Genomic DNA, 24,304 nt, shown 5'->3' with positions numbered 1-24,304 from the left:
ATCAAAAGTGCTAATTTTAAAGGCTTATATGCAAGTTATTGTCATAAAAAGTGTTTGGGGACCTGGGTCCTGCCCCAGGGGACATGGATCAATGCAAAAAAAAGTTTTAAAAACGGCCGTTTTTTCAGGAGCAGTGATTTTAATAATGCTTAAAGTCAAACAATAAAAGTGTAATATCCCTTTAAATTTCGTACCTGGGGGGTGTCTATAGTTTGCCTGTAAAGGGGCGCATGTTTCCTGTGTTTAGAACAGTCTGACAGCAAAATGACATTTGGAAGGAAAAAACACATTTAAAACTACCCGCGGCTATTGCATTGCCGACAATACACATAGAAGTTCATTGATAAAAACGGCATGGGAATTCCCCCCAGGGAAACCCCGAACCAAAATTAAAAAAAAAAAAAATGACGTGGGGGGGTCCCCCTAAATTCCATACCAGGCCCTTCAGGTCTGGTATGGATATTAAGGGGAACCCCGGCCAAAATTAAAAAAAAAAATGACGTGGGGTTCCCCCTAAATTCCATACCAGACCCTTCAGGTCTGGTATGGATTTTAAGGGGAACCCCGCGCCAAAAAAAAAAAAAAAAACGGCGTAGGGTTCCCCCAAAAATCCATACCAGACCCTTATCCGAGCACGCAACCTGGCAGGCCGCAGGAAAAGAGGGGGGGACGAGAGTGCGCCCCCCCCCCCTCCTGAACCGTACTAGGCCACATGCCCTCAACATTGGGAGGGTGCTTTGGGGTAGCCCCCCAAAACACCTTGTCCCCATGTTGATGAGGACAAGGGCCTCATCCCCACAACCGTGGCCGGTGGTTGTGGGGGTCTGCGGGCGGGGGGCTTATCGGAATCTGGAAGCCCCCTTTAACAAGGGGACCCCCAGATCCCGGCCCCCCCCGTGTGAAATGGTAAGGGGGTACTTACCCCTACCATTTCACTAAAAAACTGTCAAAATAGTTAAAAATGACAAGAGACAGTTTTTGACAATTCCTTTATTTAAATGCTTCTTCTATCTTCCTTCATCTTCTTCTTCTTCTGGTTCTTCTGGCTCTTCTGGTTCTTCCTCCGGCGTTCTCGTCCAGCATCTTCTCCGCGGCGTCTTCTATCTTCTTCTCCTCGGGCCGCTCTGCACCCATGGCATGAGGGGAGGCTCCCGCTCTTCTCTTCATCTTCTTCTTCATCCTCTTCTCTTCTTCATCTTCTTCATCTTCTTCATCTTCTCTTCTTTTCTTCTCCGGGCCGCTCCGCATCCATGCATGAAGGGAGGCTCCCGCTGTGTGACGGCGTCTCCTCGTCTGACAGTTCTTAAATAACGGGGGGCGGGGCCACCCGGTGACCCCGCCCCCTCTGACGCACGGTGACTTGCGGGACTTCCCTGTGACGTCACGGGGAATGCCACAGGGAAGTCCCGTCATGTCCCGTGCGTCAGAGGGGGGCGGGGTCACCGGGTGGCCCCGCCCCCCGTTATTTAAGAACCGTCAGACGAGGAGACGCCGTCACACAGCGGGAGCCTCCCTCCATGCATGGATGCGGAGCGGCCCGCAGAAGAAAAGAAGAGAAGATGAAGATGAAGAAGATGAAGAAGAGAAGAGGATGAAGAAGAAGATGAAGAGAAGAGCGGGAGCCTCCCCTCATGCCATGGGTGCGGAGCGGCCCGAGGAGAAGAAGATAGAAGACGCCGCGGAGAAGATGCTGGACGAGAACGCCGGAGGAAGAACCAGAAGAGCCAGAAGAACCAGAAGAAGAAGAAGATGAAGGAAGATAGAAGAAGCATTTAAATAAAGGAATTGTCAAAAACTGTCTCTTGTCATTTTTAACTATTTTGACAGTTTTTTAGTGAAATGGTAGGGGTAAGTACCCCCTTACCATTTCACACAGGGGGGGGGCCGGGATCTGGGGGTCCCCTTGTTAAAGGGGGCTTCCAGATTCCGATAAGCCCCCCGCCCGCAGACCCCCACAACCACCGGCCACGGTTGTGGGGATGAGGCCCTTGTCCTCATCAACATGGGGACAAGGTGTTTTGGGGGGCTACCCCAAAGCACCCTCCCAATGTTGAGGGCATGTGGCCTGGTACGGTTCAGGAGGGGGGGGCCGCACTCTCATCCCCCCCTCTTTTCCTGCGGCCTGCCAGGTTGCGTGCTCGGATAAGGGTCTGGTATGGATTTTTGGGGGAACCCCACGCCGTTTTTTTTTTTTTTTTTTGGCGTGGGGTTCCCCTTAAAATCCATACCGGACCTGAAGGGTCTGGTATGGAATTTAGGGGGAACCCCACGTCATTTTTTTTTTTTAATTTTGGCCGGGGTTCCCCTTAATATCCATACCAGACCTGAAGGGCCTGGTATGGAATTTAGGGGGACCCCCCCACGTCATTTTTTTTTTTTTTAATTTTGGTTCGGGGTTTCCCTGGGGGGAATTCCCATGCCGTTTTTATCAATGAACTTCTATGTGTATTGTCGGCAATGCAATAGCCGCGGGTAGTTTTAAATGTGTTTTTTCCTTCCAAATGTCATTTTGCTGTCAGACTGTTCTAAACACGGGAAACATGCGCCCCTTTACAGGCATACTATAGACACCCCCCAGGTACGAAATTTAAAGGGATATTACACTTTTATTGTTTGACTTTAAGCATTATTAAAATCACTGCTCCTGAAAAAACGTCCGTTTTTAAAACTTTTTTTTGCATTGATACATGTCCCCTGGGGCAGGACCCGGGTCCCCAAACACTTTTTATGACAATAACTTGCATATAAGCCTTTAAAATTAGCACTTTTGATTTCTCCCATAGACTTTTAAAGGGTGTTCCGCGGCATTCGAATTTGCCGCGAACACCCCAAATTGTTCGGTGTTCGGCGAACTTGCGAACAGCTAATGTTCGAGTCGAACATGAGTTCAACTCGAACTCGAAGCTCATCCCTAAACCTCACTATCAAAACTTCCAATTTATGATTTAAATACATTTTATAATAGACCTTCTTATGCAGGTAGAGGCACTCATGTTGCTACCACGGCTCCCATGCCCACATCTAGTGTGGCCTCAGACCTCTCGCCCATAGCAGTATCCCATACTGCTGCTGATCCATTTCACTTGCCTATATCCAGGAATACCAATGCTGAACATATGGATACCCAGTCAGCCATTACCATTGGCCCCCCAAGTATTATACATCCGCCCAGACTTGGCTCTACAGATAGCCCAAGTCTGTTCATTAGAAGTCCTCCTCCTCCCCTTCCTACATCTTCTCCTCCTCCCAACATACCTACCCTTCCATCTCATGTTCCATGCCTCCCCCCACCTGTTGATTCCTCTTTTTTAGTCCACAGTCCTCCTCCAGCCAACCGGAGAAAAAGAAAATTCATCGGAGAGGCTGTAGAGGAGGACGAAATAGGTCTAGAAACCAACCTACTAAAATTCCGGAAACTGTAAAGATTTTCAATTTATCCTCTCGTGAACTCTCTACTGCAGACCTCAGTCTACTAAGTAGAGGACTTAACTTTGCCCCCATCAATAAGCTCAACCCTTTTCTCTTATTTAAAGATCTCAATAGATATATTCGCAATTTCACTTTAAAAAGGTTTTTCCATGCCAAACAAAATAAACCCAGTTCAGATCATGTGGATTCATCCTCTTCTGCCTTACCCAAATTTCTCTCCAGATGTCTTTGAATATGATGGTGACATCATAGACATGCTGGAATCTATGGCAGAGGAAGATGACACACTTACCCTTTTCACACACCATTTGGCCACCTCACAGCCGATAGTACATTCATTCTTCAAACCCAAATCAGTGTTTTACCCCACTCAGTTCAAAGGCCCATATCTAGAGAGCTTTTACAGAGTTGTGTATGCCAACTTTGTTAAGCTCTGTCAGTCTTCTTCTACCATCCCTACCCATAAACACAATCTCACTGCTGCAGAAACTCGAGCATTAGACTCCTTAATTCACACAACCGATATTGTCATCAAATTGTCTGACAAAGGAGGGGGTATAGTTGTACAAGATAAAGTCGACTATATAACAGAGGCCCATAGACTGCTCTCTGACGAGACTACCTACACTAAACTCAAAAAAGACCCTACTAGTGACTTTGCTCTTGAGGCTAGTCATTTGGTTCAATCAGCCCTTAATAATGGAGTGATCAGCAAAGTGGAAGCTTCCTTTCTTTTAAAAAGGTTCTATCAGGTACCATACTTTTACCACTTGCCCAAAGTCCATAAAAATCTTACTTCTCCTCCTGGCAGACCCATTGTGGCTGCCATGGACAGTGTCACGACAGGTCTGAGTCAATACATTGACCAATATTTACAGCCTATAGTTCAGCAGTTACCATCCTTCATCAGAGATGGTTCGCACCTCTTGGAGCTTTTGGCACCATACAAGTGGGAACCTACCTATACATGGCTCTCTTTGGATGTCACGTCACTGTACACCACCATCCCACATCAATTTGGCCTAGAAGCTTTAGAATTTTTTAGAATTTTTTCTGGCCCAGGACCCCATGTTAAATTCCAGACAGGCTGCATTTCTTTTAGAGGCCACCAATTTTTGTTTTAGTCACAACTATTTTGATTTTGATGGCGAGTTCTTCCTACAACTACAGGGGACCGCCATGGGAGCAAATTTTGCCCCCTCCTATGCAAATTTAGCCATGGGATATTGGGAGAAAAAGTATATTTGGCATAATAATCCTTATTCAGCCAATATCGTTTTTTTTGGGCATTACATTGACAATTTTATTGTGATCTGAGATGGCCCGGCAGGTCTGATTGTCCCGTTTTTTGAACATTGCAATCATAACTCTTATGCCCCGTACACACGGTCGGATTTTCCGATGGAAAATGTCCGATCAGAGCGTGTTGTCGGAAATTCCGACCGTGTGTGGGCTCCATTGGACATTTTCCATCAGATTTTCCGACACACACAAAGTTGGAGAGCAGGAGATAAAATTTTCCGACAACGGATTTTGTTGTCGGAAATTCCGATCGTGTGTACACAAATCCGACGGACAAAGTGCCACGCATGCTCAGAATAGGGATGAGCTTCGTGTTCGAGTCGAACCCATGTTCGACTTGAACGTCGGCTGTTCGCCCGTTCGCCGAATTGCGAACGATATGGGCCGTTCGCGCCAAATTCGTGTGGCGCGTCACAGCCCATAATTCACTGTGGCATGGCAGTGCATTGCTTGCTGATGATTGGCCAAGCATGCACTATGACCCGCATGCTTGGCCAATCACAGCGCCGCCTGAACAGAGAGCCATAATTGGCCAAAGCCAAGGAGGCTTTGGCCAATTATGGCTCAGGGGATTTAGTACACGCCCCACACTATATAAGGCCGCCTGCACGGCGGCCCTGTGTAGTGTGTGTTCCGGCGTTCATTGAGAGAGAGAGACAGACAGTGTCATTTGATTTGAGTTAGATAGATTAGGCAGAACAGTCAGTCAGTTAGCTGCACTTACAGTGTATTGTGTATATATATGCATCCCAGGTGTTGCATATATATATATATACACTGTATTCAGTTTAGCTAGATCCGTTCCTGTTATCTTCTAGACTATTTACGTTTAGTGCAGTGCGTCCTGCTCACAGTGTTCAGCTAGATCCGTTCCTGTTATCTTCCTACTGACAGGCAGGCTTGTCTGGTTACAGTATATAAAGCTACCTGAAGAAAATTACTGGTGTTCTATTTGATCCTATTAGTACCACGGTCAGGCAGCTAGACTATTTACATTTAGTACAGTGCGTCCTGCTCACAGTGTTCAGCTAGATCCGTTCCTGTTATCTTCCTACTGACAGGCAGGCTTGTCTGGTTACAGTATATAAAGCTACCTGAAGAAAATTACTGGTGTTCTATTTGATCCTATTAGTACCACGGTCAGGCAGCTAGACTATTTACATTTAGTACAGTGTGTCCTGCTCACAGTGTTCAGCTAGATCCGTTCCTGTTATCTTCCTACTGACAGGCAGGCTTGTCTGGTTACAGTATATAAAGCTACCTGAAGAAAATTACTGGTGTTCTATTTGATCCTATTAGTACCACGGTCAGGCAGCTAGACTATTTACATTTAGTACAGTGCGTCCTGCTCACAGTGTTCAGCTAGATCCGTTCCTGTTATCTTCCTACTGACAGGCAGGCTTGTCTGGTTACAGTATATAAAGCTACCTGAAGAAAATTACTGGTGTTCTATTTGATCCTATTAGTACCACGGTCAGGCAGCTAGACTATTTACATTTAGTACAGTGCGTCCTGCTCACAGTGTTCAGCTAGATCCGTTCCTGTTATCTTCCTACTGACAGGCAGGCTTGTCTGGTTACAGTATATAAAGCTACCTGAAGAAAATTACTGGTGTTCTATCCCAGCTTAGTGCAGCTACAGGCCATTAGTATGTCTGGAAGGCCAAGAAGGAGAGGCAGACAGTCACAAGCCAATAAGAGAGGGCAAGCAGGCTCTGTGTCTAGTGCTGGTCGTGGAGACGGTGCATCCTCATCAGCACGTGGCCATGGGACACGCTGGGCCTTTTTTTCGGCAGCTGGCCGTGTTGAGCCACAACATGCGGAAGACTTGGTCGAGTGGATGACCAAGCCGTCCTCATCCTCCTCATCCTCTCTCACCCATGCCCAGGGTGCTTTGTCTGGCAAAGCAGCGGCCTCTTCCCTCAGCTCAATGTCATCAGTGACTCCTTCCCTAGCTCCACCATGTCCTCATGAGGATTCCCTCGAACTGCTGGACCACAGTGTTGGGTACATGCTCCAGGAGGATGCCCAGCGTTTGGAAGGCTCTGATGATGATACTGAGCTCGATGAAGGCAGTAACATGATCACGGACAGAGGGGGTGCCCAAGAAGGACAGCAATCTGGCAGTCATGCTCCCCCTGCTGCAGCATACTGCCAGGTTTGCTCCAGTGATGAGGAGGGAGGGGATGATGAGGTCACTGACTCAACGTGGGTGCCTGATAGGAGAGAGGAGGAGGAGGAGGAGGCGGCACATCACCAACGAGGCAGGATGCCCTCCAGGGGCCAGCCTAAGGGCAGCACATTGACTGCATCACACCCCAAAGCTCCACATGTGCAGGGCGCTGCAGTCTCTGCGCGTTATTCAAAAAGTTCTTTGGTGTGGGCCTTTTTTGAGACGAGTGCATCAGATCGCACCGCTGCTATTTGCAACATATGTCTCAAGCGTATCTCACGTGGCCAAAACATCTCCCGCTTGGGTACCACATGCTTGACCAGACATATGTTGACCTGCCATGCAGTTCGTTGGCAAGCGTATCTAAAAGACCCACACCAAAGAACAAAGAGGATCTCTCCTTGCTCCTCATCAGCTGAGATTTCCAACCCCACTAGACCTCCAGTCCTCTCTGAGACCTGCAGTGAGAGGAATGAAGGTGTAGAATTAGGTGTGTCACAGCCAAGTACTTGTGGGCAATCTGCTTTTGTTACACCGACGTCAGATTGTACCAGGCAAATTTCCCTGCCCCAGCTGCTGCACCGCCGAAAGAAGTTTGCTCCCAGCCATCCACATGCCCAGCGGTTGAATGCTAGCTTGGCAAAATTGCTAGCACTTCAACTGCTGCCTTTTCAGTTGGTAGACTCTGCCCCCTTCCGTGAGTTTGTGGAATGTGCGGTTCCTCAGTGGCAGGTACCCAAACGCCACTTTTTCTCACGGAAGGCGATTCCGGCTCTCTACCGGCATGTGGAAGGCAATGTCCATGCCTCGCTGGACAGGGCGGTCAGTGGTAAGGTGCATATTACCGCTGAATCATGGTCCAGCAGGCATGGACAGGGACGTTACCTAAGTTTCACGGCACATTGGGTGACTCTGCTGGCAGCTGGGAAGGATGCAGGACAAGGTGCAGTAGTGTTGGAGGTTGTTCCGCCACCACGCCTCCAAAATGCTGATTGTGACACACCTCTCTCCTCCACCCCCTCCTCTTCTTCTTCCTCCATGGCCTCTTCCTCGGAACCAGCGGTGCTCCGTAGTCGTTCAAGGGGCTACGCAAGTACGCAGGCCAAAAGATGCCATGCGGTGCTTGAGCTGGTGTGCTTGGGGGACAGGAGCCACACTGGGGCAGAGGTTCTGTCAGCTCTGCAGGGGCAGGTTCAGAGGTGGTTGACGCCACGCCAACTTAAGGCAGGAATGGTGGTTTGCGACAATGGCACCAACCTCCTCTCTGCCCTCCGACAGGGACAAATGACCCATGTGCCCTGTTTGTCTCACGTCCTTAACTTGGTGGTGCAGCGGTTATTGGGCAGGTACCCGGGCTTACAGGATGTCCTGAGGCAGGCCAGGAAAGTCTGTGTGCATTTCCGCCGGTCATATAATGCCAGTGCTCGGCTGACGGACCTCCAAAAGGAGTTTAACCTGCCCAAGAACCGCCTAATCTGTGACATCCACACCAGGTGGAACTCAACGTTGGCCATGCTGCAGCGGCTGCACACGCAGCAGAGGGCCATCAATGAGTACCTGTGCGACTATGGCACCAGGACAGGGTCAGGGGAGCTTGTTTTTTTTCCCCACGCCAGTGGGCCATGATCAAGGATGCATGCACTGTCCTGTCACCATTCGAGGAGGCCACGAGGATGGTGAGCAGTGACAGTGCATGCATCAGTGACACTGTCCCCCTTGTCCACCTGTTGGAGCACACGCTGCGTGGAATAATGGACAGGGCACTTGAGGCAGAACAGAGGCAGGAAGAGGAGGACTTCCTTAGCTCTCAAGGCCCCCTTTATCCAGACAGTGTTCCTGCGTGCCCGCCGATCACACAGGAAGAGGACGAGGAGGAGGAGGAAGATTGTGTCAGTATGGAGGTGGAGCCTGGCACTCAGCATCAGCAGCAGTCTTTAAGGGATCAGTCCCAAGAAACACATGGACTTGTACGTGGCTGGGAGGAGGTGGCTGCGGACGTTGTCGTCCTTAGTGACCCAGAGGACTCCGGACCGAATGCCTCAGCAAACCTACGCTGCATGGCCTCCCTGATCCTGCAAAGCCTGCGTAAGGATCCTCGTATTCGTGGTATCAAGGAGAAGGACCAATACTGGCTGGCAACCCTCCTTGATCCACGTTACAAGGGTAAGGTTGCGGACCTTATCTTGCCATCGCAGAGGGAGCAGAGGATGAAACATCTTCGGGAGGCCTTGCAGAAAGGTCTGTGCAATGCGTTCCCAGAGACTGGGAGGTTACAAACTCCTGTTTCTGGACAACGTGTTGCTGAGGCTTCGGTCAGTCAAAGAAGGAGCGGTGGAGAAGGTGGCCGTCTGACCGATGCGTTCAGACAATTTTTTGGTCCGCAGCCCCAAGGTATGATCGGTTCCAGCAACCATCGCCAGCGTCTGTTTTACATGGTGCAGGAATACCTAGGGGCAAGATCAGACTTGGACACCTTTCCCACCGAAAATCCTCTGGGTTACTGGGTCTTGAGGATGGATCACTGGCCAGAGCTTGCACAGTATGCAATTGAGCTACTGGCCTGTCCTGCATCCAGCGTTCTTTCGGAACGCACATTCAGTGCTGCTGGAGGCGTGGTAACCGATCACAGGGTGCGTCTGTCCACCGACTCGGTCGATCGGCTGACCTTCATAAAAATGAATGAGTCTTGGATCACCACCAGCTACCAAGCACCTGATGCTGATGTAACCGAATAATTTTTTTTGAAATCTCAGATCCCTTCAAAGACTGCCTATGCTGATGCTGAGTGACTATCCCTGAGTAATTATCCTCTTCCTCCTCAATCATCACGCTGATAGCTTGTAAGAACATTTTTGGTTCTGGGCGCCACCACCAGTGCCTAAGGCACAATTTTTCAGCCCCTGTTTAACAGGGGCGTGTTAATTACAATTTTTGATGTAATACTTTGCAGCAGGGCTCGTTCCTGCATTCCAACTAGAGTGTCTGTGAGGGGTTGCAGTGTTGTGGCACCAGCACCAGTGCCTAAGGCCCAATTTTTCTGCCCCTGTCTAACAGGGGCGTGTAATTACGATTTTTGATGCAATACTTTGCAGCAGGGCTCGTTCCTGCGTTCCAACTAGAGTATCTGTGAGGGGTTGCAGTGTTGTGGCACCAGCACCAGTGCCTAAGGCCCAATTTTTCTGCCCCTGTCTAACAGGGGCGTGTAATTACAATTTTTGATGCAATACTTTGCAGCAGGGCTCGTTCCTGCGTTCCAACTAGAGTGTCTGTAAGGGGTTGCAGTGTTGTGGCACCAGCACCAGTGCCTAAGGCCTAATTTTTCAGCTCCTGTTCAACAGGGGCATGTAATTACAATTCTTGATCTAATATTTCACAGCAGGGCCCTGTGAGGGCTTACAGTGTTGTGGCCACAGCAATACCTAAGGCCCAAATTTCTGCTGAGTATATAGGGCAGGACCCTACTTTCAAACATCTAACTTACAAACGACTCCTACTTGCAAACGGAAGGAGACAACAGGAAGTGAGATGAAATCTACCCCTAGGAAGGGAAATTCTCTCCTGTAAGAGTTAATATGGGAAAACAATTTCTCCTTTCCACTGATGCTTTCCAATCCTTGTTCCACAAAAAACCCAAATTTTCAAAAAACATTTTTCATTGGGACAAAAAGTGAGGTGAAATCTTCTGAAGAGGAGGAAAGACAGCAAAACAAATGTCACAGGGGTGATAACCCTTCCCTATGTTTTCCAAAAAGCTTAAAAAAGATTTTTTGGCTGGAGCTAAACGCTTTAAAAATTTACCCGTTCAAAATTACAAAGAGATTCTACTTAACAACAAACCTACAGTCCCTGTCTTGTTTGCACCGCCTGTATACTGCTGTTCAGAGTATATAGGGCCTTTCCTTATTTTAATTTGGGTGCGGGGTTCCCCTTTATATCCATACAAGCCCCAAAGGGCCTGGTAATGGACTGGGGGGTACCCATGCCGTTTGTCTCACTGATTTTCATCCATATTGCCATGACCCGACATGACATTAAACCCGCAAGCAGTTTTAAATGAGATTTTTTCCTTTAAAAATGACATTTGGTGCAGGGACTGTTCTAAACACGGGAAACACGAGCCACTTTACAGGCCTACTATAGACACACCCCAGGTACGATATTTAAAGGAATATTTCACTTTTTTTTTTTACTTTAAGCATCATTAAAATCACTGCTCCCGAAAAAACGGCCGTTTTTAAAAGTTTTTTTTGCATTGATACATGTCCCCTGGGGTAGGACCCGGGTCCCCAAAACCTTTTTAGGACAATACCATGCAAATTAGCCTTTAAAATGAGCACTTTTGATTTCGAACGTTCGAGTCCCTTAGACGTCAATGGAGTTCTAACGTTCGTGCGAACTTTCGGTCCGTTCGCAGGTTCTGGTGCGAACCGAACCGGGGGGGTGTTCTGCTCATCCCTAGCTCAGAATAAATAAAGAGATGAAAGCTATTGGCCACTGCCCCGTCTATAGTCCCGATGTACGTGTTTTACGTCACCGCGTTTAGAACGATCGGATTTTCCGACAACTTTGTGCGACCGTGTGTAGACAAAACAAGTTTGAGCCAACATCCGTCTGAAAAAATCCTAGGATTTTGTTGTCGGAATGTCCGAACAAAGTCCGACCGTGTGTACGCCCTATTATGGATTAGCTTTCACCTATGTTTCTGATCCCACCAGCCTGACTTTTCTAGATTTAGAATTAAGTCATGCAGATGGGAACATCATTGCCCAAAACTATACAAAACCGACTGCTGGCAATTCCTACTTACATTTTCAAAGTTGTCATTACCCTAAGTGGATTAACAACATACCCAAAGGACAGTTCTGTCGCCTAAGACAGAGCTGTACCTTAGATACCGACTATGCTACATGCGGTATTCCACTCAAAAAGAAATTTGCGGATAAACTATATCCCAAGGAATTGGTAGACACAGCATGTGCTCTATATTCAAAAGGTAAACCTGTCAGAACTGAAAAAAGTAAGATTGACCACTCCACCAGGTTCATCACCACTTTCCACTTTCAGTACAGAAAGATGGAAAGTATTATGAGCAAGCATTGGAGTATTTTACTTCAGGATCCCCTCCTTAAAACTATCTTTCCCACGACACCCAGAATCACCTATCGTAAAGCTCCAAATCTTAGAAACAACATCGCACCCAGCAAATTTAAAACTACCCATACCACAGATCACCCTACCGTCCTCATACCGCTAGTTGGTATGTATCAATGCAAAAAGGCTTTGTGCAAAACCTGCTCCTTCATCACACATGGACAAAAGTCCTTTTCCTCAAAAGGCAAAACATATCAATTGGAACAATTTTACAATTGCTCCTCTGACTTCGTTGTGTATAGCCTTACATGCCCCTGCGGGTTGATTTATGTTAGCCGAACGATCTGTCCTCTCAGACAGCGTTTCGGTCAGCACCGCAGACTAATCTAGGGCGGTAAGGACATGCACAGCGTCCCGCGGCACTTTGCGGAATTCCACAAAAAATCCACTATGGGTCTTCATGTTTGGGTTATTGAAAAAATCCCTAATTCTCTCACCGCAGCCGAACAGTTCAAAAAACTTTGTGCTAAAGAAACTATTTGGATTTATACCCTTGATGTTCTTTCGCCGGGTGGCCTCAACGAGAACATTGAGATAGCTACTGTTTTATAAGTACTCATTTAATAGATCATTTCTGACCTTTTTTATATTATCATTATTTCACACCCCTTCATTTTATCTTAACATAATTACATATATTCTCTATTTTCATCACAGGCTTATATATATATCTATATCTATATATATATAGATATAGATATCTATATATATATATAGATATAGCTATAGATATAGATATATATATACACACTATCCTGTCTGTATATATATGGGGGTGGCGGGTGCATAAGCCCAGTAAGTATGTGACCATTCCCCCTTCCCCCCTCTTTCTCTTTTCCCTTTTTCCTCCTTCCCCCTTCCTATTTTCCTCTTTTCATACTTTTCCTTTCCCTTTTCTCTCCCTCCTTGCTTCATTTTTTTTCCTCCCAATACCCCCCTCCCTCCCCTTCTTCCCCCTTCCCCTACCTCTAAACCTTCCCCCCCCTCTTTTCCTAATTATCATGTTCTTCATTACAACATACCCGTTGTCTAGTTTTACGTATGCTAGTTTGCATGCAGATTTCCTATTAATTATATCATATGTTTATTTTATTTATCGATTTTTTTTGAATGAATAACAATTAATTACTTATTCTCAATTTTTAATCTATTATTATCATGTTTTAATCATTGATCACTTTTTACTATTGATCATTAATTTTGTATACTACACACATATGTCTTACATATGTCTCACATAATTTATGGTAGTTTGATTACCATTAGTATAATATTCATGAAATATATATTCATGATTTATGTATGAATGTATTGACCCAATTATTAACCTCTTTTTTATACACAAGTTTTGGCATACTGTTTTTTTTATCATACCTATTGTGTTTATCCTTATTGATGCAATTACACTTTTCCCCACATGTTTTATGATATACCGCTGTTCCAGCAATATGTTATTGTGCCTCTGTGTTTTTATCCCCCCCCTGATAATGTGCTCCGGCCCTGCCCCTTGACAAACTATATAATGTTACTACCCAGTACCCATCCCCTATGCTTGATAAAGGAGTGCCGCTATTCCCTCCATCTATAGCGAGCCGACTCAGAAACGCGTCGCACAGTAGTGACGTTACTGCCCGGCACCCACTCTGTGCTTGCTCTCCAAGCCTTGTTTTGGCTCTGACTGCACGGCCGTGTTACTTCCCATCACGGATGCCGTATGAGGCTATGTTGATCCCGCAGCACAGCTGATGATTGGCTCCGGTCCTGGTGTCTTCCCTCACCCTATCCCTGGAACCCAAATCATCTTCTGATGGCCTCCCGTGTGACTCCACCTCCTGCTGGTGTGTCATCTGGACTACATAGAGAGCCTGCTACCACTCATCCCTGACGGACATGATGTGATGTCAGCATATGGACCTGCTGCTACTTGTAGTCCTCCTCTCTCTCCTCCACCCGGAGATGTACCTGAGCTCTACTTTTCAGTCCTACATGTGAGTGAATATTGCTTGTTATTATTAAAGTGTTATTGATATATACTCAGTGGCGCCCCTTTCTCCTTGTTTCCATGAATCATCCCTATAATGCAGTGATTCTCAACCTTACTAGTGCCGTGACCCCTTGATAAAATTTCCCAAGTTGTAGGGACCCCTAACAAAATTATTTTCGTAGCGTGGGTTGTCAGCACCCAAGGCAAGACAAGTAATTTGTGCCCCCAACCCACGGACATTAAGCGCTCCCTGACTCCCTTCCACTTGTACAGTATTAAAACCCCTCATGGTACATTTTAGGATGTACGACTCTTTCTTTTTGTTCTCCTTTCTTTCCCTTTTATCTCTATCCTAATTTATAGTTTTTTTCCCCCCATCCCCCTCTCTTTCCGTCTTTCCTGTTCCTTCACTTATTCTTTCTCTTTTTCTTTGTTCCTCCCCCTCTTTTCCTCTCCCTTCCATGTATTCTCTATTTTTATTCCTTCTCTTACTCCTTGGTGGGGGGAATGGCATGAGTGGCATTGCTGGCGGGGACTTGGGATGAGTGTCAATGCTTGGGGGGTTCTGATGAGCCAACTTATGTGCTCTTGATCAAGGTCATCTGATCTGAGAACTATTGTGGGGACTTTTAATGGCAACTAATCACAGGTAGTGTTACTCACTGTGTCTCTGGCTTCACTGTGCACTTTGTGGCGTCTCGTAGCAGTGACACCTATGCCGAAATCAGGAGATAGGGTCTCCTCTAGCCCCTCCCACTTCACATTCCTCACCAGTCAGCTGACCTTCAGTCTCTGCCCCCCACCCATGCGTGAACTGAATGGGCGGCTGTGAAGAAGCTGAGTGGGTGGCCGCAGGCTCTAGGAACAGCCCTGCTGGACGGCCAAAAAAAGGCTAGGAGAGCGGTGCGGGCTTCAGGAACAGCCTGCAATTCGGTGACCCCTGGCAATTCATCATTTGACCCCCAGGTTAAGAACCACTGGTATAATGTGTCTAATATGTTTATTTCCTATGATCATCAGTTCCATCTAGTGGTCATAATGCCATATCTTACTTGTTGAGGTATTTCTAGAAATGAATGTATTATGAGCTGATGATCATAGGAAGTAAACCTATTAGACAAATTACGGGGATTATTAGTGATGACTGTACAAATGACACAAACTCATAGTAATTATTTAATATACAGACCTCCTAATGTATATGTAGGGATGATCATTTTAAACATGTTTATTGATTGTTTCATAGTAAACTAAAATAAAAATGTAAAATCTTTAAAAAACCTTCCCCCCTGAATAATGATGAGTCTGATCAGTGTGAACTAAGAACTCCGATTACCCCCAAATCCCCCAGCAGCAGATGTCATGTGACACGAGGGTGTTTTCAGAGCCGTCTTTAATATTAATTGGACCCTGGGCAAAAAAAATTCTTGGGCCCCCTCTATGCAGTTTCGCTCTCTACCTGCTCTGAGACATACATTAAATAGCAGCTAGACTCAAAATCAGTTAACTGAATTAGATCAGACAGCGATTGCGATTACAGTTTATCATTACCGCTCACTGATTAGTTGCTAGAGGTTACAGCACATGATTTTTGCTTGTTGATTGGTTGCTAGAGATTACTGTACATCAATACTGCTCACTGATTAGTTGCTAGAGGTTACTGCACATCATTACTGCTTGCTGATTGGTTGCTAGAGATTACAGCACATCATCTCCTTACTGCCTGCACACCATGAACTGGGGAGGTGAGGGGACCCATTAACAGACAGAAAACTCCTAGGGATCCTAGGACTCCTGGGATCAGTGGCAGTGCTGGGGGGAGGGGAGGGTGTGATCAATGGCAATGCTGATTTTTTTTTTTACCGCCTACCAATATAAAGATGAGTTTCACTGGCCACCAATGTAATAGGGGTTTACACTGACCACTAATTTAATAGAAGCATTCACAGAAACCTCCAATGTAAAGAGGGATTTACACTGACCACCAATGTAAGGGGGACATTCACACTGGCCACTAGTGTGAATTAAAGGATTCTACACCAAGCATCAATGTAATGAGAAGATTTACACTGACCACCAATGTAACTGAGACATTTAGCCTGCGTTAACATTTGTGTGTGTTGGGAACAAATGCAGTATCACTTTCCTGACACCACAGAAACATGCTGCCCTTTAGAAGATACACAGCAGTGCCATTAATTGTTAATGACACCCTAACACATCTGCTGACATGTGCCTTGGCACCGTGTAATTTGAAAAATGGCTTGGGACTTTCTTCCACATTTGCAGCACATAGAGCAGCCCATTGAACTGAATGGGATGCCCTACACATGACCTACATCTTTATCCACCCTGTCAGTACACCTTTGCATCCTAAAACCCATGCTAACCTCTGCACCCCAAACCTCCCCCATCTACTCCTCTCCAATCCCCCTCCCCTTTAACTCTACCTGCCTCCTCTGCTCATCTTTACACCCACCTTCCTTACCTCTAGGGATGAGCTTCGTGTTCGAGTCGAACCCATGTTCGACTCGAACATCGGCTGTTCGATCGTTCGCCAAATTGCGAACGTTATGGGCTGTTCGCGCTAAATTCGTGTGGCGCGTCACGGCCCATAATTCACTGCGGCATCGCAGTGCATTGCTGGCTGATGATTGGCCAAGCATGCACTATGACCCGCATGCTTGGCCAATCACAGCGCCGTCAGTAGAGAGAGCTGTAATTGGCCAAAGCCAGGGTGGCTTTGGCCAATTATGGCTCAGGGGATTTAGTACACACCCCACACTATATAAGGCCGCCTGCACGGCGGCCCTGTGTAGTGTGTGTTCCGGTGTGCTGAGAGATAGAGAGAGAGAGAGACAGTGTCATTTGATTTGAGTTAGATAGATTAGGCAGAACAGTCAGTCAGTTAGCTGCACTTACAGTGTATTGTGTATATATATGCATCCCAGGTGTTGCATATATATATATACACTGTATTCAGTTTAGCTAGATCCGTTCCTGTTATCTTCTATCTAGACTATTTACATTTAATGCAGTGCGTCCTGCTCACAGTGTTCAGCTAGATCCGTTCCTGCTATTTACATTTAGTGCAGTGCGTCCTGCTCACAGTGTTCAGCTAGATCCGTTCCTGTTATCTTCTAGACTATTTACATTTAGTGCAGTGCGTCCTGCTCACAGTGTTCAGCTAGATCCGTTCCTGCAATTTACATTTAGTGCAGTGCGTCCTGCTCACAGTGTTCAGCTAGATCCGTTCCTGCTATTTACATTTAGTGCAGTGCGTCCTGCTCACAGTGTTCAGCTAGATCCGTTCCTGTTATTTACATTTAGTGCAGTGCGTCCTGCTCACAGTGTTCAGCTAGATCCGTTCCTGCTATTTACATTTAGTGCAGTGCGTCCTGCTCACAGTGTTCAGCTAGATCCGTTCCTGCTATTTACATTTAGTGCAGTGCGTCCTGCTCACAGTGTTCAGCTAGATCCGTTCCTGTTATCTTCTAGACTATTTACATTTAGTGCAGTGCGTCCTGCTCACAGTGTTCAGCTAGATCCGTTCCTGTTATCTTCCTACTGACAGGCAGGCTTGTCTGGTTACAGTATATAAAGCTACCTGAAGAAAATTACAGGTGTTCTATTTGATCCTATTAGTACCACGGTCAGGCAGCTAGACTATTTACATTTAGTACAGTGCGTCCTGCTCACAGTGTTCAGCTAGATCCGTTCCTGTTATCTTCCTACTGACAGGAAGGCTTGTCTGGTTACAGTATATAAAGCTACTTGAAGAAAATTACAGGTGTTCTATCCCAGCTTAGTGCAGCTACAGGCCATTAGTATGTCTGGAAGGCCAAGAAGGAGAGGCAGACAGTCACACGCCAATAAGACAGGGCAAGCAGGCTCTGTGTCTAGTGCTGGTCGTGGAGACGGTGCATCCTCATCAGCACGTGGCCATGGGACACGCTTGGCCTTTTTTTCGGCAGCTGGCCGTGTTGAGCCGCAACATGCGGAAGACTTGGTCGAGTGGATGACCAAGCCGTCCTCATCCTCCTCATCCTCTCTCACCCATGCCCAGGGTGCTTTGTCTGGCAAAGCAGCGGCCTTTTCCCTCAGCTCAATGTCATCAGTGACTCCTTCCCTAGCTCCACCATGTCCTCATGAGGATTCCCTCGAACTGTTTGACCACAGTGTTGGGTACATGCTCCAGGAGGATGCCCAGCGTTTGGAAGGCTCTGATGACGATACTGAGCTCGATGAAGGCAGTAACATGAGCACGGACAGAGGGGGTGCCCAAGAAGGACAGCAATCTGGCAGTCATGCTCCCCCTGCTGCAGCATACTGCCAGGTTTGCTCCAGTGATGAGGAGGGAGGGGATGATGAGGTCACTGACTCAACGTGGGTGCCTGATAGGAGAGAGGAGGAGGAGGAGGAGGAGGAGGAGGCGGTGGCACATCACCAACGAGGCAGGATGCCCTCCAGGGGCCAGCCTAAGGGCAGCACATTGACTGCATCACACCCCAAAGCTCCACATGTGCAGGGCGCTGCAGTCTCTGCGCGTTATTCAAAAAGTTCTTTGGTGTGGGCCTTTTTTGAGACGAGTGCATCAGATCGCACCGCTGCTATTTGCAACATATGTCTCAAGCGTATCTCGCGTGGCCAAAACATCTCCCGCTTGGGTACCACATGCTTGACCAGACATATGTTGACCTGCCATGCAGTTCGTTGGCAAGCGTATCTAAAAGACCCACACCAAAGAACAAAGAGGATCTCTCCTTGCTCCTCATCAGCTGAGATTTCCAACCCCACTAGACCTTCAGTCCTCTCTGAGACCTGCAGTGAGAGGAATGAAGGTGTAGAATTAGGTGTGTCACAGCCAAGTACTTGTGGGCAATCTGCTTTTGGTACACCGACGTCAGATTGTACCAGGCAAATTTCCCTGCCCCAGCTGCTGCACCGCCGAAAGAAGTTTGCTCCCAGCCATCCACATGCCCAGCGGTTGAATGCTAGCTTGGCAAAATTGCTAGCACTTCAACTGCTGCCTTTTAAGTTGGTAGACTCTGCCCCCTTCCGTGAGTTTGTGGAATGTGCGGTTCCTCAGTGGCAGGTACCCAAACGCCACTTTTTCTCACGGAAGGCGATTCCGGCTCTCTACCGGCATGTGGAAGGCAATGTCCATGCCTCGCTGGACAGGGCGGTCAGCGGTAAGGTGCATATTACCGCTGACTCATGGTCCAGCAGGCATGGACAGGGACGTTACCTAAGTTTCACGGCGCATTGGGTGACTCTGCTGGCAGCTGGGAAGGATGCAGGACAAGGTGCAGTAGTGTTGGAGGTTGTTCCGCCACCACGCCTCCAAAATGCTGATTGTGACACACCTCTCTCCTCCACCCCCTCCTCTTCTTCTTCCTCCATGGCCTCTTCCTCGGAACCAGCGGTGCTCCGTAGGCATTCAAGGGGCTACGCAAGTACGCAGGCCAAAAGATGTCATGCGGTGCTTGAGCTGGTGTGCTTGGGGGACAGGAGCCACACTGGGGCAGAGGTTTTGTCAGCTCTGCAGGGGCAGGTTCAGAGGTGGTTGACGCCACGCCAACTTAAGGCAGGAATGGTGGTTTGCGACAATGGCACCAACCTCCTCTCTGCCCTCCGACAGGGACAAATGACCCATGTGCCCTGTTTGGCTCACGTCCTTAACTTGGTGGTGCAGCGGTTCTTGGGCAGGTACCCGGGCTTACAGGATGTCCTGAGGCAGGCCAGGAAAGTCTGTGTGCATTTCCGCCAGTCATATAATGCCAGTGCTCGGCTGACGGACCTCCAAAAGGAGTTTAACCTGCCCAAGAACCGCCTAATCTGTGACATGCCCACCAGGTGGAACTCAACGTTGGCCATGCTGCAGCGGCTGCACACGCAGCAGAGGGCCATCAATGAGTACCTGTGCGACTATGGCACCAGGACAGGGTCAGGGGCGCTTGGTTTTTTTTTCCCACGCCAGTGGGCCATGATCAGGGATGCATGCACTGTCCTGTCACCATTCGAGGAGGCCACGAGGATGGTGAGCAGTGACAGTGCATGCATCAGTGACACTGTCCCCCTTGTCCACCTGTTGGAGCACACGCTGCGTGGAATAATGGACAGGGCACTTGAGGCAGAACAGAGGCAGGAAGAGGAGGACTTCCTTAGCTCTCAAGGCCCCCTTTATCCAGACAGTGTTCCTGCGTGCCCGCCGATCACACAGGAAGAGGACAAGGAGGAAGAGGAGGAGGAGGAAGATTGTGTCAGTATGGAGGTGGAGCCTGGCACTCAGCATCAGCAGCAGTCTTTAAGGGATCAGTCCCAAGAAACACATGGACTTGTACGTGGCTGGGAGGAGGTGGCTGCGGACCATGTCGTTCTTAGTGACCCAGAGGACTCCGGACCGAATGCCTCAGCAAACCTACGCTGCATGGCCTCCCTGATCCTGCAAAGCCTGCGTAAGGATCCTCGTATTCGTGGTATCAAGGAGAAGGACCAATACTGGCTGGCAACCCTCCTTGATCCACGTTACAAGGGTAAGGTTGCGGACCTTATCTTGCCATCGCAGAGGGAGCAGAGGATGAAACATCTTCGGGAGGCCTTGCAGAAAGGTCTGTGCAACGCGTTCCCAGAGACTGGGAGGTTACAAACTCCTGTTTCTGGACAACGTGTTGCTGAGGCTTCGGTCAGTCAAAGAAGGAGCGGTGGAGAAGGTGGCCGTCTGACCGATGCGTTCAGACAATTTTTTGGTCCGTAGCCCCAAGGTATGATCGGTTCCAGCAACCATCGCCAGCGTCTGTTTTACATGGTGCAGGAATACCTAGGGGCAAGATCAGACTTGGACACCTTTCCCACCGAAAATCCTCTGGGTTACTGGGTCTTGAGGATGGATCACTGGCCAGAGCTTGCACAGTATGCAATTGAGCTACTGCCCTGTCCTGCATCCAGCGTTCTTTCGGAACGCACATTCAGTGCTGCTGGAGGCGTGGTAACCGATCACAGGGTGCGTCTGTCCACCGACTCGGTCGATCGGCTGACCTTCATAAAAATGAATGAGTCTTGGATCACCACCAGCTACCAAGCACCTGATGCTGATGTAACCGAATAATTTTTTTTGAAATCTCAGATCCCTTCAAAGACTGCCTATGCTGATGCTGAGTGACTATCCCTGAGTAATTATCCTCTTCCTCCTCAATCATCACGCTGATAGCTTGTAAGAACATTTTTGGTTCTGGGCGCCACCACCAGTGCCTAAGGCCCAATTTTTCTGCCCCTGTCTAACAGGGGCGTGTAATTACAATTTTTGAAGCAATACTTTGCAGCAGGGCTCGTTCCTGCGTTCCAACTAGAGTGTCTGTGAGGGGTTGCAGTGTTGTGGCACCAGCACCAGTGCCTAAGGCCCAATTTTTCTGCCCCTGTCTAACAGGGGCGTGTAATTACAATTTTTGAAGCAATACTTTGCAGCAGGGCTCGTTCCTGAGTTCCAACTAGAGTGTCTGTGAGGGGTTGCAGTGTTGTGGCACCAGCACCAGTGCCTAAGGCCCAATTTTTCTGCCCCTGTCTAACAGGGGCGTGTAATTACAATTTTTGAAGCAATACTTTGCAGCAGGGCTCGTTCCTGCGTTCCAACTAGAGTGTCTGTGAGGGGTTGCAGTGTTGTGGCACCAGCACCAGTGCCTAAGGCCTAATTTTTCAGCTCCTGTTCAACAGGGGCATGTAATTACAATTCTTGATCTAATATTTCACAGCAGGGCCCTGTGAGGGCTTACAGTGTTGTGGCCACAGCAATACCTAAGGCCCAAATTTCTGCTGAGTATATAGGGCAGGACCCTACTTTCAAACATCTAACTTACAAATGACTCCTACTTGCAAACGGAAGGAGACAACAGGAAGTGAGATGAAATCTACCCCTAGGAAGGGAAATTCTCTCCTGTAAGAGTTAATATGGGAAAACAATTTCTCCTTTCCACTGATGCTTTCCAATCCTTGTTCCACAAAAAAACCCAAATTTTCAAAAAACATTTTTCATTGGGACAAAAAAGTGAGGTGAAATCTTCTGAAGAGGAGGAAAGACAGCAAAACAAATGTCACAGGGGTGATAACCCTTCCCTATGTTTTCCAAAAAGCTTAGAAAAGATTTTTTGGCTGGAGCTAAACACGTTAAAAATGTTCAAAATTACAAACAGATTCTACTTAACAACAAACCTACAGTCCCTGTCTTGTTTGCACTGCTGTTCAGAGTATATAGGGCCTGGTGGCCCCACACCTTTCCTTATTTTAATTTGGGTGCGGGGTTCCCCTTAATATCCATACAAGATCCAAAGGGCCTGGTAATGGACTGGGGGGTACCCATGCCGTTTGTCTCACTGATTTTCATCCATATTGCCAGGACCCAACATGACATTAAACCCGCAAGCAGTTTTAAATGAGATTTTTTCCTTTAAAAATGACATTTTGTGCAGGGACTGTTCTAAACACGGGAAACACGCGTCACTTTACAGGCATACTATAGACACCCCCCAGGTACGATATTTAAAGGAATATTTCACTTTTTTTTTTTTACTTTAAGCATCATTAAAATCACTGCTCCCGAAAAAACGGCCGTTTTTAAAAGTTTTTTTTGCATTGATACATGTCCCCTGGGGTAGGACCCGGGTCCCCAAACCCTTTTTAGGACAATACCATGCAAATTAGCCTTTAAAATGAGCACTTTTGATTTCGAACGTTCGAGTCCCATAGACGTCAATGGGGTTCTAACGTTCGTGCGAACTTTCGGTCCGTTCGCGGGTTCTGGTGCGAACCGAACCGGGGGGTGTTCGGCTCATCCCTACTTACCTCCATACATTTCCCCTTTGCTCACCTGTGCATCCCAAACTGTAATTTTTTCTCTCCCTACCTCTGCACACCCACACTACCCTCCCCCCACTAATGTGCTTACATTTGCAGAACAGGCTGATGTTAGGCTTAATGACCACAGTTGTAGGCAGGATTTTCAAGCATGCCCCTTTATCTCCCCAGTGGGCAGCATGCAATATAGGTGATGGTGGTTATGACCTCAGCGGGCATGATATACATATGAATACTGCCTCTATTTACATATGAATGCTGCCGGTCTGCCGCTATTTACATATAAATGCAGCGGCTATTTACATATCAATGCCAGTATTTACATGTATACACAGGGTCTGCAGGTGAGTCATCTGTACACAACAATAGGGCAGAGCTGGGCAGCATTAGTAACAGAACTTCACACTGAGATATCAGGACACATCACAGGACTAAAACCTCAAGGGAAGAGGGAATTTAACTGGGATAGTTGGCAAGTATGAGGCAGCTGCTTTGGGCCCCACAACAATGACAGGGCCTAGGGCAGCTGCCCCTTTTGCCCTGCCCTAAAGACGGCCCTGGGTGTTTTCCCCTTAGGATTATAGACAAAGGATTCCCCCGACCACTACACAAATAGCCATAAAATGTGGGGTCCTCCAGTCCTTATGGATCAATGGACCATCTCAGATCATTTCCATCAATGATAAATAAAATCTAAAGACATGGGAATGTGATTGTGGAATTGATGAAAGTTCCTGAACTTTTCTAATTGGTGGACTGACCAGATATCTACAGGAAATGTTCAGACTATGGAGACATAAGATGTCCTATCATCTAATTCCAATCTCTGGAGATGTGAGATGGAGGAAAACATTGGAAAGGATTGTCAGGATCAGCAGTCATACCTTGTGAGGATGAGGAGGATGAGAAGGAAGAGGTCGCCATGACATCAGGAGATGACCCAAGACTACATCACCTGGAAGGAGCACAAACAATAATAAACTCATTTGTAGTGCGATGAACAGAACCAATAAGGAGGATTTGTTCCCTTCTGTGGATAACAATTGGCTGACTGGTTGTCCAATTATAAAGTATAATGCCGCGTACACACGGTCGGAATTTGATGGGAAATGTTTGATGTGAGCTTGTTGTCGGAAAGTCCGACTGTGTGTATGCTCCATCGGACATTTGCTGTCGGAATTTCTGCACACAAATGTTTAAGAACAAACTTTGTTGTCGGAAATTCTGAGTGTGTGTACACAAGTCCAACGCACAAAGTTCCACGCATGCTCGGAATCAAGCAGAAGAGCCGCACTGGCTATTGAACTTAATTTTCTTGGCTCGTCGTACGTGTTGTACGTCACCGCGTTCTTCACATTCAGAATTTCCGACAACATTTGTGTATGCAAGACAAGTTTGAGCCAACATCCTTCGGAAAAA

The 24,304-nt window shown here is 47.4% G+C and overlaps 1 protein-coding gene across 2 annotated transcripts in view; it reads right to left on the bottom strand.

Annotated features, from left to right (window-relative positions):
- Positions 1-24,304, bottom strand: part of LOC141133850 (NACHT, LRR and PYD domains-containing protein 3-like) — a 267,114-nt gene that overhangs the window by 141,792 nt on the left and 101,018 nt on the right. For both annotated transcript variants that reach the window (XM_073623429.1, XM_073623430.1), the window contains exon 2: positions 23,770-23,840. In XM_073623429.1, the coding sequence (XP_073479530.1) occupies positions 23,770-23,809 (40 nt within the window). In that variant the 5' untranslated portion in view covers positions 23,810-23,840. The remainder of the gene's footprint in view (positions 1-23,769; positions 23,841-24,304) is intronic.

This window comes from Aquarana catesbeiana, linkage group LG03 (genome assembly GCF_042186555.1).
Source record: "Aquarana catesbeiana isolate 2022-GZ linkage group LG03, ASM4218655v1, whole genome shotgun sequence".
Taxonomy (NCBI): Eukaryota; Metazoa; Chordata; class Amphibia; order Anura; family Ranidae; genus Aquarana; species Aquarana catesbeiana.
This window is presented reverse-complemented; position numbering and strand designations above follow the sequence as displayed.